We start from the raw sequence: 15,994 nt of genomic DNA on the forward strand, positions 1-15,994 counted from the left end.
TAGCAGGGAGCGCCGGAGGAGCAGTTTGTTTGATGCCCAGCTCTTCTTGGAGCCCCTTTGCTGCATCGGAGGAGCCGTTGGTGGTGCCACGCTGGTGAGCCGTTGGTGGTGCAGCATTTGAGGAGCCCCTGAGCGCTCGGCCGCAGAGGATCCCTTTGTGGTGCCGCTCTGGAGGAGCCATGTTTGGTGAGTGCTTCAGATTTTACTTTAATGTTTGTAAGCATGTGTTGAAAATTAAAAGGGTGTTGCATTTTTTTTAATAGAGTATTACAACAGTCAAAATTGTGAACTTATATCTGTTGTTTCATTGATTGGGATGGCTTACTCTACGAGTATATGAATACATTTCTGTTGTGTATTTCTGTTTATGATAATTACGCTGCAGTAGTAATATATATCTCTCAAATATAAAACCTCTCAAATATAAAAAAATTGCTATTGCCACAAGAATGTTTCGAACTAACAATATTGTGGCTGAGTTCAGTACTACAGAACAAAGTCCAGTTCAGTTGTGTGGTCTGCATCAGTTACTGCCCTGTCAGGACTTGTGAAGGTCCAGGGGAATGAATGACTGTTCTTCCAACCCGCCTAGAAGCCTCTAAAATGTCTCTCTGGAGAGCCTGTAGTTGCCCTGCAGATACCTTGTGCTGCCTGTAAATAGTGTCTGTTTATTGCGTCCTAGCAGCCTATTTCATTTGAGTCCTACAGCTGTGATGGAGCTGTGTTGTCAAGATCCATTACAAACACACAGCCAAACAACCAGCCCTCCAGTTTTTCTCTGGTAGCCAGCATGCTGTCCAGCAAAACAGAGTTTTCAAAAAAACCATCTTTTGCTTTTTGAAAATGTTACCAAGTCAAGTGGCTTTCAGACAGTCTGATAAATAGTGTATGGAGCAAGTGGGATTTTTCTTAGATCTTCTGTTGTGTATCCAGTTAGAAGGGACACGTGGGTCAACATCATTGTATAGTAGATAATAACTACATATAACAAATGAAGTATCAGCCTTTACTGTAGCTGAGATCCCTGGATGGCTACTTACATTTTAGTAAGTAAAGATTCAAACCGATGGCATTACTTGCAGTAAAGAAATATGTGTCGAACATGACTTTGGTGTATTTGCATTGTTTTTGCAGCCAAGGTTTAGAGTGTGGCTCATTTCTAGAGAAGTAAGTTGAAAGAAGGGTAGCAAGACTTTTCTGGGTTTTTAGTTGATTGGTTGGGAATTTTTTTTTTGACAAATAGGTGTTTGTTTGTTAAACCTGCTGTTTGTCTTTACCTCTACATGTGGAAACTCTATAGCAAGGTGCTGGTAAGGCTCTTCTATGAAACTTGAAGTTTGTAGCCTTTCAGATATTTCCTCCAAAGGTCTAAGGAGGTTTTTTAACTGCATGAAGGTTTCTATAGATGTTGTTTTTTCTGAGTGAGGGGGAAGTGTGGGGAAAAAAAAAAAAAAAATTTCAGGCAATGGACACCATCCAAAAAGTAGGTAGTTGTCCAGGCTGCATTTGAAGGGCATAACTGGTACAAACTTGTCATCTATTTCTTCCTCCCCTCTTTTGTAACTGGGAAAAGGTACTAAAGAGTAAATGTTTTTTCAGGTTCCTCTTTCTGGCGATAATGAAAGCAAACCATCAAAATCTATTCAAAGAAAGAGAGTGCTTCCATCTTGGATGCTGGAAAGAGACCCCCTGGTTCAGAGGCTTTCTGAGCCTCTAAGGGAAGGAGGTAGGTTTGCAGTGTAGTACGTTTGCACACCAATATATATTTATGTGCTTTGATATAACTGTAATTGTAATGGTGGTGATAGAAAGTATTAATTTGTTCCTTCTCTTCCCGTGCTCCGTGCCTGGCAGCCAACAGAGACTGACTTCTGCCTCCTTTGTCATCAGTCCTGGGTGTGACAGAGCTCTTTCTGATCAGTTTACATGGATGTGTTTGGCAGAGCTGGAAAATCAGGTGGCAGTTACCTATTTGATTTTGTTCCTTTCAATGCAAGCCTCATAAACTGTTAACCAAAACCGCTGCTCAAATGTAATTGCCTCGGGTGTGATTAAGAAAGGGCAAAGTCAGAATTAGTATCAAATGATCCAGACAGCAGCATTTTTTCAAATTTTCATTTGAAAGTGAAACTATTTTCAATAGTTTCATTTGGTAGGCAGTTCAGAATGTGAGTCAAAACTTTTCCCCCCCTTAACTTCCATCTTCCTAATGCTTGTTTAAAAAACCAGAGACAAAAAGCACTTGCATATAAAGGTCTCTGTTTTAACTGTTAGAGCCTCACTCTGTATCACCAGAAACTCACCTTGTGTACTTGACTTAATTAAATTACTTGTCAAGTGCATATTTCCCTGGTTTTAGAAAAACAAAATCCAAAATTTTCATTCCCTCACAAAAATATGAATGCATGCCTAATAGTTCCATTTTGGATGGAACTTACAAAAGTACCAGGAACTTACAAAAGTTTTCCCCCCCTTACTTCCCCTTTCAAACTCTAGACTGTTCCCTGCTGGCTTATTCCCTCGGATATAAAAATTGCAGGTACCAGAGGACCTCTGCTGACTGTCTTTGGTCCTGCGCTAGCGTGATTGCTTTCTTGCCTTTGGAGGGGGTGTATGTGTGTAGGGTGAGGGGTTTCGTTTGTTTTGTCTCCGCAAGTACTGTACTTTTTGATATGTATGTGTATCTAACGCTTGTTTCAAAGGCTGAACGCTTTGGTCAGGTAGCTGTAGAGATTTGAAGCTGTGTGGGCCAGGGACACCTGTGTGCTGTTGAAGGCCTGACCTTGGGGGAGCTAGGGATATGTATGAACACTGCTGGAGCTGTTAAAAAAATCCCTATGTGAGGGAATGATTCTAGTTTAGGATGGGCTGCTTTAATAAAACAACCGATCTCTTCTGCAAATCTAAAATATTTCCTTAAAACTGTGGAACGGTTTGCATCTTGCTAAGGTGATATTGGGTGGGAAGGTAGAAAGGTAGAGAGTAAAACTAAGAGGCTGCCCCTTTTTTGTTTTTCTTCTCCCCCTGTCTGTCTTCTTACTGGGAAGGTAACACTGATTTGTGATTTTGAAGTCAAACATTAAAATTTGAACCGTTCCTTGCTTTGTAAACATGACTCTGGCACATGGCTATTTTTTGAAGGGGGAGAGTTTTTGAAGTCTTGCAAAATGGCATCAAGTATTTTCCTTCTGCATGCGTTTTGCAGCAGATGGAGCTGTCTGGCCCTGGCTGTCTCCCAGCTGTATATCCAGCAATAGCCCTTCAGGACAGAGATCTTGCGGTTTTCTGAGCTGTGAAGCTTTCCAACGGGAGGCACAACGTTCGCTGTCTTTCTGTTGGTTACTGGCCGATGAAATAATGGGCTGTGATGTGGGTGACTAGGCAGGTGGGCATACCCTGATTTTGCCGTGTCCTAATTGATGTTTGTGTGCATAAAGTGGTTATCTGAGGTGATACTAACACAAAAGATGTGTGGTAAAAGTTGTCCTTGGACCGTGTAGTTTACTGATCCGCTCCTATTGTGGAAATGAACTTGTCAGTGGCACTGAGACAGTCAATCCCGAATATCCTTTGCCACATATTTATTGTTTTCCTGCAAATTTGCCCCTCAAGCATCCGTTTCATTCTAAAATATGCTTTTTATTCCTGTAAGCAGGGAATGAAAAATGTGTGGTTGAAACAGCACATGCCCAGCGCTGCTACTTCTCGTGCTTTTTGCCCAATGTTCTGCTTCAGCGCAGATTTAGATTTCTAATGTGGTCAGGATTTCACTGTAAAAAGTTGCATTCCAAAAGAACCCTTTTGTTTTTCTTTTAAGGTAGTAGAATGAAAAAAGGCCAAGGGAGAGGAGGAAAAAGTAATACGGCGTCATTAAAACCGGAAGTAAATGTGCAGCAGAAAAAGAGATCAGCTTCTGAAGAAACTGCAGAGGATTTTGAAGGTGAAGAGCAAGATGAAGGGAAAAGGAGCTGTCTTTCCATGCCTGTCCCTTCATCTCAGGTAATTTTTTGGCTCAGGGAAGAACCGTGGTATTTCAAAAACTGAGAATGTAGCTCACAGTGTGGTGTTGAAGGCTGGGTCTACGTGTGTTCTGCTTGTAATTTGTTGTTCAGCAGTTGTTTTGAAATGCCAGTCCATTGGAGAGCTCTATAGCGAGGACGGTGGAAGCCTTCATGAGAGTAGGTTTTTTGCACTTCTTCCTTGGGATCTGGAACTTTGGCTCCCAAAGTTCCACAGGAATACCAGACTTTTCAGCTTTACAGCAAGAGGCTGGTAGACATGGGCCAAAGTACTGGTCCTAGGAGTGGCTTGGTGTGTGGTTTCTTTCTCCGAGAACCTTTTAGGGATAGGTGATGGTATGACACTGATGTAATGTGGTACTGGACTTTGCCCAAACTCGTGCCGTTCTCGGTAGAGTTTTATGGTCAGGGAACGATGGTACATGGCGTAGCAACTGCTGCGCTTTGAAGAAAGGTAGCATGGAGTGTGCTTGTGCCACGATCTCAAAATCTGAGTCAAAAAAGAAGGACAGACAAGAAAAAGTAATCTGAAATCCAAAATGCTCTGTGGCAATAAGCGAACAGACGCTTCAGCTGGTCAGTCTCTGTGTGTCCCCAAATTACAGCTGCGTTTATAGGCAGTGAAATGCTGCTAGTAATGAAAAGAGGAGGATCGTTATCAAAGTGAAACAGTATTTTGGTGAGAGCAAACTGAGGCTTTCACTGACTTTTCCTGTAAGTGAACAGCCTGGGGGAGGTGTTTCTAACCTCTAGCATTAGAATTGCCTGGATCTGTTCTAGGATCTATAAAACACTTAAAATCCCGTTACTAGATAATGCTTTGTGGATTTTGACACTGAAAACTCTTAGGGTTTTGTTTTTTAATTAAATCTTAAGGTTAGCTGAAACGCGTTACTCATGGCGAGCGTACCCTTCGGGATAGTTGGGATATAAAGTAGTGGCTCTTTTTATCTGAAGAAGTGTTCTGACTTGTGAGCTTCTGTGAAGCCTTACTTATTTTCTCCTGATCGTTCTAGAAATATTTCTTATCTGAAGCACAGTGTACTTGCCTTCAGAACTTTGCAGAAAAAATAGTAGGTTAGTTCAAGCACAAGTAATAATCTTAGAGAGCTCTAAAAGACTGGCATTTTGATATCAAAACCAGAATCACGCTGCTGCTGTCATAATTAAGGCAACTGAGAAAATGTCCTGTAGGGTAGGAACTGAAAAGATTCTTAGTTCTTTTAAGTGCCGGCAGCCACCAGATGGCAGAGAGGTCACACGTGTGTCATAACGAGTGCCAATAGCGCTGTTGTCTTTGGTTTTCTTTGATTACGACCTGTTTTTTAACTAGTTGTCATTATCATGCCCGTGGAAGTGTTTAGTCTCATTACATACAATACAGGCATGTAATACGCAGTATGAAGTATGTAGCAGAGAAGTCACAAGTGGAAGTGGCAAATTAGAGTCATTTAGTTCTGCTTTGCAAATGAAGGGTTATTTCCTGAGCGGCAGTTGTTTACTGAGCCTTAATTTGGGAGTCTTAATAAAAAAAGTCACCTTTGTCTCCAAGCCGACTTACTAAATATGCTGCTGTCTGGATCATTTGATACTAATTCTGACTTTGCCCTTTCTTAATCACCCCGCTGCTCAAATGTAATTGCCTCGGGTTTTGGTTAACAGTTTATGAGGCTTGCATTGAAAGGAACAAAATCAAATAGGTAACTGCCACCTGATTTTCCAGCTCTGCCAAACACATCCATGTAAACTAAGTATACATCTCCTGGAGGAGGAACTTAGATCACAAACTGTAGAGAGCAGAAGCTTTTGAATAGTTTGGTAATGTACCAAAGTAGTTCAGCCTTCGATACAGGTCTGCTGCTTCTGGGTGACGTCTCAGTTGTTGGGACAGTGCTCTTGTCTTGGTTACGTATCTCGTATCCTTTTTCTAAAGCACACATCTCTTATTTTCAGCGGACGTGTGTTCCAAACTTTAAAATGCAGGATTTGTCAAAAGGGAAATTTTTACTTAATGGTGTCTACTGACAAACTCTTGTATGATTTAGAGTCACAAGCTGAAGCGTTTAAGATGTATTGGGGTGGGATTAAGCTCAAGGTGTGTGTCATGAATTCCCTGTATCTCCTGCATATAGATAAATAGATATCTTCCATCTAGCTTGCTATTTAAGGGATTGAAATTGATTATTGTATAGGAGGGTACGTTCTTATAGAGGCTACTGTATCGTCACATGCATAATCCGCATTCATTTTTCAGGAGCAGTACTTCTAATCAAAAGTTAGTGTAAACTGAAGTCCTTGGACTATTCACAAACGAGGTGGTGAGAGAGGAGCCTGACCGTGTCGTGAGGGAACTGAAGCTGAGGACGGGAGCTCTAGAATAAGTTTTCCTTTAAAGTGCGTGTGTGTTCTGAACTTGAGCCTTTCATTCAGCAGGTGTATTTAGCAGCTAACTTGAGTTTGGAAAGTGGGGTAGAAGATTTTAAAGGCTGGCCCAGATGATCTTTTGAGGTCCTTTCCAACCTGGGCTCTTCTATGATTCTCTCCCTTTGAAAACAGGAACGATGATGCGGAGTTGACCTTAAAGCTTTTAATTCTGAAGCGTGTACATTTTCAGGTCCTTCAAAATGTAACCTTGTTCCACAGAATGCATCTGGATTTCCTCTTGAGAATACCATGAGAAACATGGAAGGAAATGGCAAGACTGGAACAAAAACCCCTGGAAGTTCTCTGGAAAAAAAAGATAGGCAGCTGCATAGTAAATTGTCTAAAAGAGTAGGTCAGATCTCCAGTAAAGAAAATAGAATTGAGGACACAGAAAAGAAAGAGCAGATTACTGGTTCTACAAGCCAACAAGCTCACTGGGGCAGGACTTCCCAATCTTTTGGTGCCCAGGAAGGGATTCTTGAGCCTGATGCAAATCTGGATTACAAGACTGAGATTTCTGATTCAACCAGAAGTGCAGATACTTCAGAAAGCTCCAAACACAACAAGCGTAAGAGGACACCTTGCATGTATGGAACAGGCTGTTACAGGTAAAGCAAAAATAAAACTAGCTTAAGCTAGCTTGTTATTAAGAAGTACTGTCTTAGCTACAGAAGAGTAAACAGTAAAGCGGTTACAAGCTTTGATTTGGAAAAGATCTTTTGGTAAACGGGGGACTGATGAGAAACCAGTGGCATAACAAGAATTCTAAAAGTCTAAAAGGAGGAGCCAGGATGTCTTGCTAACTGCCAGTATATCCTAAACAAGGGATGATTTACTTGAGCAAATTGAACAGTGCAGTGTCGTAGGAAATAAGAAACAAAGGTCCACTTTAAAAAGAAAAGAAAGAAACCCCGCTGTGTGTAGAGTACATGTACCAGCAGGGAGAAGAGATGTAAAAAATGATTGAAATGCCCAACATAGACCCTGTGGGCTTATTTTATTAGCAGCTGAAACTTTTATGAAAGATGAAGTTATTGCATGCTTTGTGATCTGAATATTTAAAATACTTACTATTTGTTATCCCTAAATAATGAAGAACTACTTTTGTTATAACTTGGCCAGTCTGCACTTTTGGGTTTTTTTTAAAGCGTTCGGACCCCCCTTAAAACCCGAACAAGTCACACTTATAAACTCCCTGTTAACCCTTCTCTGGTCAGTACCCTTACCTGGTCAGTGTCTTTGGTGATACTTCAATTGAGGGACAATATATTATTTTTTTTTTTCTGCTACTCATATCCTCTCGATTCACGGTGAAGGATCTGTCATACAGATGTTTTGTGCGCTACAAAGGTTGCAGCAAAGTTCAAAAACGCCAGTGCTGCGTGCCTGGTCTCCTGCTCGTTCTTTCTGCCCAGGCAAGGTCTGTAGTGTGGTGTGTTAATGTATTGAATGGAAGATAGGAATCTAGAGGTGTTCCTGAGGCTAGGAAGTGACCAGTGACCTGCAAACTGCATTTTGGAGAAGGTTTTGAGCTCCAGATAAATCCATGTACATTGTAAGCACAAAAGATAAGGCTAATCCAGGAAGCAGGGGGGCCTGTGATTATTTTTTTAAAAATTATTATTACTATTATTGCTTCTGTATTTTTTTCCTCTTCCCCCAAGCGGCTTGAGCGATAGTAAAACCTGAGGTTGCTCAGAAAAGAAGCCAGGACAAGTAAAGGGGTTCTTGTATGTATTTGGCGTGCCTATTGCTGCAGGTAACGGTATATCAAAAGCGTAAAGCTGTCGCATTAATGAACGCTACAGACTTCAAGTTTACACGTAGCATACTTTCACGCATCTCAATTTTTGCCCTTAATGATTATGAGGGAAACATGTTTTATTAGGCAGTCAAGCTGATCCGGTAGTCCAAATGCAGCCTTTAGTTTGCTCCAGCTCCTTTTCTTTTTGCTCAGACAAGTTTTCCCCTGTGTGGGGGTTAAGCTGGTGTAATGCTCTGACATGCTGAAGGGTTCCTAATGTTTTGGAAGGCAAGTTTTAGTTACAGGTAATGTGGAATAGGAGTCTGCACGTGCACATTTCTTCTTGGGTCTTTATTCTAAAACATTTGGCGGCAGCTCTTTTGGGAAGCGTTGCTTTATAAGAAAAAAGAATGCTCTGAAATAGCACATAACAAAATCTTACTTTGTTGGAGAAATTTGTAAATAGGAAGTATCAAACCCGTCGGTTCTGATCTTCAGGAACTGTCATGAGACGAAACCTGCTGGTTTGCAGCAAAGCAAGGTGCTTTGTAGTCTGTCTTGGTGGGCTTGCATTAAAAGCAAATACTAAGGAGTCATTCTGCATCGATGAGATGGCTGTGGTGGAGTAAAGCAAGCCGTTGCAGTTACCCCTGTTTTTGACAGAAATGTACGCATGTGTGATGTGAGTGGACGCTTTGAAGGAACACATGGGTAGCGTATTCAGTTTTTCATGGTGTGGTGTTTTCGTTGAGCAAAACCTGGTTTGTAGAGTTGCTGAGGAAGAGAAGCTGCTTTGAGTGCTCTTTTCAGTACAATGAGTAGTTGGTTTTCGTCTCCTTCCATTCACCTTATGAAAGGTGTCTCCTGACGCAAGGTGCTGTAGGAGTCAACGTCTCAAATGAGGACTGCTTTGGTAACCAAGCCATTTCCTTAAAGTGTTCTTTCTAGGTGAGGTTTCATAGTCATCAAATGTCATTTATCCGATAACTAAATGCTCTTCAGTTTTCTAGTCTTTATTTTGTGAACTGCTGTTGAGAGACACTTGCCTTCTGGATATGACAGGCACCTTTGGTAGGTGCCTGGCAGAACGGCACAAGCTGAAAAGATGAAATGTTAGTTTAGTTGATTTTATTAGACGTCTCTTACACAACACAAGGCTGAAACATTTAGGAAATAACTTTGTAACCCATAGCTCAGTTTCTTCGTTTATGAATTGGAAACCACTGCTTTTGAAAGAATCCAGCTTGATTCACAGCTCTCGCTCCAGAGATGATTCTTCTTCTTGTCCTCCTCAGTGTGAGATTCTCTTTCTGTGGTAGTCTGAAGCTTTTACCAAATCGAAAGAAACTGCTGTTCCCACTAGGAGGCAACGTGCTCTGTGTATGTTATGCCTGACTATATTTGTTGTCAAGGAGCTGACCCTTTGAATACTGTCTTTGGTTCATTTTCTTGTCTGCTGCTTGTTTTTCCCAAGTTAGAAGAATAGGGAATTAAAAATAAAACCCAATCCGAACCCACCCCTCCATTTCAAGGGCTGCATAGTAGCGGTGCGATACAGCTGAACTCTCATCTCTGAAACTGTCATTCACAATTTTGGTCCAGGGTTCTGTCCTTTTGCTAGCCGGTGATACTGTTCTGTGCTGACTGGGTGTGTGTGAACCTTTCCTGGAACTGTCAAAGCAGGGCACGCTCAACCAACCTTTGGATTTGTGTGTGCATTCTTCGAAATACTTTGATCTTTGTTTGCTTGTTTATGAAAATCAGTATTTTTCATTTCACCTTCAGCTTGTACATCTGGCAGCTACAGACTTGCATCTGTCTTTTTTTGAGACCTGTTTTCTAATAAGAGTTACAATTTAGAACTTACACCGCAGGTGTGTGTAAGGTGTTTGTAACTTCAGACTTGAATTCCATGGCTTTACAGCTAGGGCGGGTAATTCATTATATTTTCACTACCAGTTTCTTTAGTAGGCTGAGAAAATAAGCCCTTGGGATGGCAGGAGTCTCCTGCATGTGATTATGAAGAGCCAGGGATTCTGACCTTACCACTTAAATTTGCTTTAGAAGAAGCTTTTAAGATGCTTTTGGGAGCTGCATCGATGAAAACTGTCTTGAATATTTCACTGAGCGACACTCAGCTTCTGCTTGAGATGACTGCGTCGATTCTGAAGAACTTTCTAAGTTTTACTTGTGTAATTATTTGTGTAATTTTCTGCAACGCAAAGCGCAGGGACACCAATTCAGAGCTTCTGTATATGTTTATGAGAAGGCAGGTCTCCTAAAACTTTATTCTTAAAATAGGCTTTTCACTGGTTAATTTTTGTGCAAGTAAAGCTTAATGATTTTCTTTTGATCATACTAATGACATATTCCTATGCAGCGAGGTTTTGTTGTAAAACTAAATAACTTTGGAGTGCAACTTCCAGCATGAAAGATGGTGCGCTCTTACAACTGAGATCTCTTGTATTCAAAAAAACCCAAACAACCCTCAAACAAACCAAAGTCCTAATAAAAGGAAGAAGATTTTTGCAAGAAGGGATAATATTTGCTTAATAGAAGCTATGCACTTCTCTGCTTCTTTTCATTTTGCTGGATATTGTTGCACAACATATAGAAGTGGAGTGAGTATAAATTATCCACATCAAGGTAGGATAAACTATGATTATTTTTTTTTCTAGTCCTGAGCATCTGAAGTAGGACATGTTTAAGGTGCTTCACACGTAAAGTATAATAACTTGAGGAGCATCATCCACTGGCCCAAAAAATCCTGAAGCCCAGTGATAGGAAGCATACATCGAGACCCTTTCCTTTTTCTTACTGCTTCCTCCTATACTCTTTTCTCTCTTTCCTCTCCTCTCTCTTTCTTTTCTCTCCTCTCTCTTCTTTTTTTTTTTTTTTTCTCTCCTGCAATAAGGGCTGTTTGGTATTGGCCAAATAGCTTTTGAAGTAAATTTTTGAAAGGAACTGGCTGTCACCTAAAACAGAATAGGTTAGCTAATTGACAGCTGTTAGGCCTTCTTTCCTTGGTGACTAGGATCTTATTGTAGGAATAAGTACTAAAATGATTTCACAGAGCATTAGCTGCTTCTGTATCCCTTTGAGAAGATGAATTGTGTTTCAAATGACCGAATTAAAATTCTAGCTAGTATTGCTAGCAAGTTAGCTCTGTGCATTTAGAAAACAAAGCAAGCGGTCTCTAAAATTACTTGGTTTCATCCCATTTATTTTTGAATGGCAAAGGAAGTAGGCAGCCAGCCTGAATTTGGTGATGTTTCCTGAGAACTTGTGGAATAAAAGACTGCTAGATGCAACTTTGCAATGATATCTAGTGAAACAGTATTGACTTACCCTACAGTCTGCAGAAATTAACAGAAAAGACCAGGACGAGGCGTCTGTCAGCTGTGTAAGTAGATCTGAGGCACACTGGATCTCTGATAAGTAGCTCATGGAAGAGTTTATCTGTAGCTTGCTTGCTGAGCTTCCTCAATGAAAGGTACCAGGCAAATGGAGATGTAAAGTATTAATACTAAATATCTAGTCTTTTTTTTGGTGCCTGAGTGGTTAGTAGAGCTCACAGCACTCAAGTAGTCATTTTGCCAAAGCTGTAACAAAAGCTTTTTTCTTATGTTGTTAGTTGAAATGCTGAAATTAATACTGTCTGTTCCGCAGAAAGTTCCAAAGAGCCGGTTGTGAATTTAAAGGAAGGAGTGCCTGTGGTCAGTGAGGGAGCTGTTGTGTATGTGGCTAGCTACATACATGTTTCTGGCTTTGTGTTTCTCAGTGCAGCAGTAACAAGTACAAATTAAAGCAGTACTCGCTCTAGTTTAAAGTTGTTCCTCTTGCTTGAGGCAAGCAGGTAACGTTTATAATTTGCACAAACATGTTGAAGATTATGTGTTCTGGGCATTGATGTGGTAAATCACAGAAGTCTTTTGCGGATATCTTTTGGAAAATCATTTCTTAAAGCATCTCCCATTTCTTGCTTTTAAATATGCTTGAGAAAAAGTGTCTCTAAAAGAAATCATTGGGGAACAGTAGATTTGCTTTTAGTACAGTATGTTCACGCTGTGACATAATTTTTATGTAGTGTCTTTTGATCTGTCCCCTGAATTTCTCCTGAAGTCATGATGTGTTTTTCTGTGTTCTTTTTAGCATCGCTTTACAGAAAATCTTCACTAAGTGATGTTGTTTATAGTTGCTGTGTCTTGTACGGTGTGCACGCAAGCCTGTTGCCTAGAAGCAGTAGAAAAGGCCTTTGAATGATGCATATATGTGTATTCGCTGCTTGCTCACCTTGGATTCGACTAAGTGTTGTAGAGCACGAAGTCATGGATGCTGGTAATGCGCTCTCATCACTGACGTTGGTGTGGCTCCGAGCTGTGTCTTACGGTACAACTTCATGTCGTCGTTGTGATTTGGTATTTCAAATAAAATGCCACGGTAGCCAAGGCAAACCTGAGAGCACCATCGGTGTCATGTCCAGTAGACGTTTTGCCAATTGACAGGGTCGGTAGATGGCACACAGACACCAATACACAAAATAACCTTGCTTTACTGTTTGTTTCAAATTAATGCCGAAAATAAGGCATATGCACATACAAAAGGGTTAGCCTACGATACCCTGATTCAAGCGGTGAAAGAGATAAGCAAGGCAATGCACCCGATCATTACTATTCACCGTTAGCTGTAGTGATTAAGACAGATACATCACCAGTTGCCCTAATACATTACCATCACCCAGATCCGCAGTCGCTGGGGATCTTGTTGCAGCAAGGATCTGGAGAGCCTGTCCCGGCAGCTGGGAAGTCCTACGCAGGGCATCTGGTAGGTGAGGTCTCCAACGTCACTGCGAGAGGCTCCGGCTTTTATACTAGGGAATAAACAAGTTCACATAACTTCAAATGCAGAGACATCTGGTTTCACTCTCCTGTCAGATCCCACCAAAGCCTGGCCAGGGCTCAGGAAGGACCCGAGGGAGATTCCTGTATCTGCTGGATTTTAACCACAGAAAATACCTGGTTTCATGGCCTTGACCACCTGCCTCTAAGCAAGGCAGGACACACGGTATCTTCACTAATGATTATATTTTATCTGTCTTTCGCTAATGGTCATACATAGTTAATGACCGTGCATATTTCGCTGATGTTTGGATACTAAATATATTTAATGTTTGGTTGGCGGGTTTGTCTAGAGGTCAGCTTTGGCTCGGGGCCTGTTGCTCAGGCCTCAGTACTTCATCCCTCTGGAATAATACGCTGGCATTTGAAGTATTCAAGTGAGAAGTAACTTTCACACGGAACAGAATGATTGAGACCTATTGCCTAAAGCTCACAGGCGATCACCGGAGAGCGTGGGAAGTCTCCAGTGCTGCAGTTGCTCGGCTGCCAGGGGTGATCCTTGCGGCTTGAGCTGAGACTTTGCGAGAGGTTTGTGTGGCACTTGCACAGCTCCAGAGGGAGTCCTAACGGAGCCAGCTGCTCAGTAAGATTCGTGCTATATGACTACATCAGGAGATTGTGTATGTGTTGGAGGTCTGAAACTTGAAGCTGGTGGCAAACAGGAGAATTTGTGTTTTAACCTCTTGCGGCATGTGCTGAGACAAAACTTTTCTTCTCTTACCCTGAAAGCAGGTCTTAGATTCTGCATAAATTAAACGTTAAAAGCTGCTCTTTCTGTAACCACAGAAAAATGAGTTGTCACTGATTCAGTAACACCTTTCTTATCTCCACTTGTTGCATAAAAATGGAATAGTCGGTTCTTGATCTATCTTTGTCTTTTGCAGGAAGAATCCCCTTCACTTTCAGCAGTTCAGTCACCCTCACGATGATGACTATCATGAAACCGAGATCGTAACTCAGGATAACAAAGATAACCGGCCTGAATGTCCGTATGGAACGGCTTGTTACAGGTAAGAAGCACTGTGCAAAATGGCTTTGCTTGTTTTACCGGTTAAGAATGTTCTCCCCTGGAGTTGCAAAATGGCTATAGGATAGTGATGTTAAACCTCGACTGTGGCCTTCCAAAGTCTGCTGTGGACAGACTTCTACCTTTACACCACCCAAGTCTGTGCAAAATTTTTTTTGTGATTTCAGCCGGTGAACCTGAAGACTTGACTTTTGAAACCTATTCAGCGGCCCAACAATCAAACCTTTTTCACTTTTCAACATGTAGTAAACTGTTCTTCTTGTATAGAAACAATAATTTATTGTTACGCGTTGTTCCTGATATGTAACTTTTAGTTTAGATATTGATAAAATATTTGTTGAGGTTTTGTACAAACTCTCTGTTTTAATCGGTATTTGATGTGTAAGCAAGCATAATTTAGGTACCAGCAAGAAAATGCAGTTCATGGCAGACTGCTGCTTCTTTTAACCACTGTTGATTCAAAAGATCCTTTTGTTCCATGTGTTTCTCAACATCTAGGTTTTACACTTCTATTTAGCAGAGTTTCATGACTGCTTTGTAATTGGTGCAATGGACAAAGGGATATATTTTGAGGCAACAGCCCTTCTGTGGGGACATACTGAAACGAACAGCTGCTGTTCAAGATTGTGCTTGAGCAAAAACATTTTCTCTCTCTCCTGGGAAGTGTGATGATCCTAAAGAGCGTGTTCTTCACAAAATGTAAGAAAATGAGGGTAGCTATTAGGAAAAAGCCATCTTACGTTCAGCTAACACAGAAGTATTTCTCATCTGAAAAACATCTGTGAGATGAATTTCTCATCTCGGGAGCAGGAATCTGGGTTTATACCGGTCATGAAATTGCCGACATGCTTTCCAGGAGTACAGCGGAACTAAAACTGTCTCCCCTTGCAGGTAAGAGAACTCCTGTGCTGCATTAGTTGATCTTTTCTTAATCTGCGTTTCATTCTTTTGGGGTAGAAGCAACAGGTGTCATTTGAAGGGTTTTCATGTTATTTTTGTTGTCTTTATCTGCTGGCTACTACTTGAATACCTAATTGAATTTATCTAAGTGCTATGCCTTGAGTTGGGATCAAATGCTCTGATGCTGACAAGTACTTGCAAAACACTGAATTAGGCAACTGTTTTTGTTTCAGTACAGTGTATTTTAAAAAAAGGTGTACTTGCATGTTTTTATTCAGATAACTATCCCTTCTAATGCACATGTCATGTACTTTGGGACAGCAGTAGCCATAAAACTGTAAATCAACTTGAAGTATGTGAATTTGTCACGTTATTTGACATGAAAATAAGGTATTTCTACTGAAGAGTATGCTGGTTTTGAAGAATAAGAAAACAAATAACTAACTAGTTTTACGAGGCGGTCTTCACAGCAAGGGTGTTTTGTAAAATATCCCCAAAATTCTGCAGTTACAGAAATTAATCTTGTGTTTCAAGCAATGTCACGTGGTATGTCATTCTTAAATAGTGGGCTTTCATTCTTTTCAGAAGCAAAAATTATGACAACTGATCCAGTTTTCTTCCAAAGTTGGATATTATTTTTTTAATTTTCTGCAAAACAGTAAATTGAGCTGAACTATTTTAACGTGCAGCCTTGAGAAAAGCCTCTAATGCACTAACACAAGCAGATTAGCACGATGTAAGTGGACCGAGTTAAAATATTAGAACAGCATTGGATAACTGCTGGGGGGTGGGGGTGTGTGGAGGGGGGATAAATCAGCGTGTTGTGACCTGGATCACAGCCTGAATGAGGGGAGCATTTTACTGCAGATCCCAGAGTAAGTTTGATTTTATTTTTTTCATTGCATTGATGCTGTTTTTTAATAGAAGACATACACACTTGTATGTTGAACTTCTGGATTGCAGGCAGCATATTGCAGAAATG

The 15,994-nt window shown here is 40.9% G+C and overlaps 1 protein-coding gene across 1 annotated transcript; it reads left to right on the forward strand.

Moving 5' to 3' along the window:
* The first annotated feature begins 1,587 nt into the window (after positions 1–1,587).
* Positions 1,588–14,984, forward strand: LOC121081786 (aprataxin and PNK-like factor). The gene is made up of 5 exons (XM_040581013.1): positions 1,588–1,726; positions 3,818–3,999; positions 6,663–7,051; positions 13,970–14,095; positions 14,923–14,984. The coding sequence occupies exons 1-5, from the start codon at positions 1,588–1,590 to the stop codon at positions 14,945–14,947; spliced, it is 861 nt and encodes a 286-aa protein (XP_040436947.1). The 3' UTR covers positions 14,948–14,984.
* Positions 14,985–15,994: the final 1,010 nt, after the last annotated feature.

The sequence above is a fragment of the Falco naumanni genome (assembly GCF_017639655.2).
Source record: "Falco naumanni isolate bFalNau1 chromosome 6 unlocalized genomic scaffold, bFalNau1.pat SUPER_6_unloc_7, whole genome shotgun sequence".
NCBI lineage: Eukaryota > Metazoa > Chordata > Aves > Falconiformes > Falconidae > Falco > Falco naumanni.

Bases quoted from the DNA above. Each gene is read 5' to 3' on its own strand.
- LOC121081786 (XM_040581013.1), top strand. From the start codon at position 1,588: ATGTTTTTTCAGGTTCCTCTTTCTGGCGATAATGAAAGCAAACCATCA. The intron at 1,727-3,817 runs GTAGGTTTGCAG...TTTTCTTTTAAG, and splicing joins TGAGCCTCTAAGGGAAGGAG to GTAGTAGAATGAAAAAAGGC. The intron at 14,096-14,922 runs GTAAGAAGCACT...TCTCGGGAGCAG, and splicing joins TATGGAACGGCTTGTTACAG to GAATCTGGGTTTATACCGGT.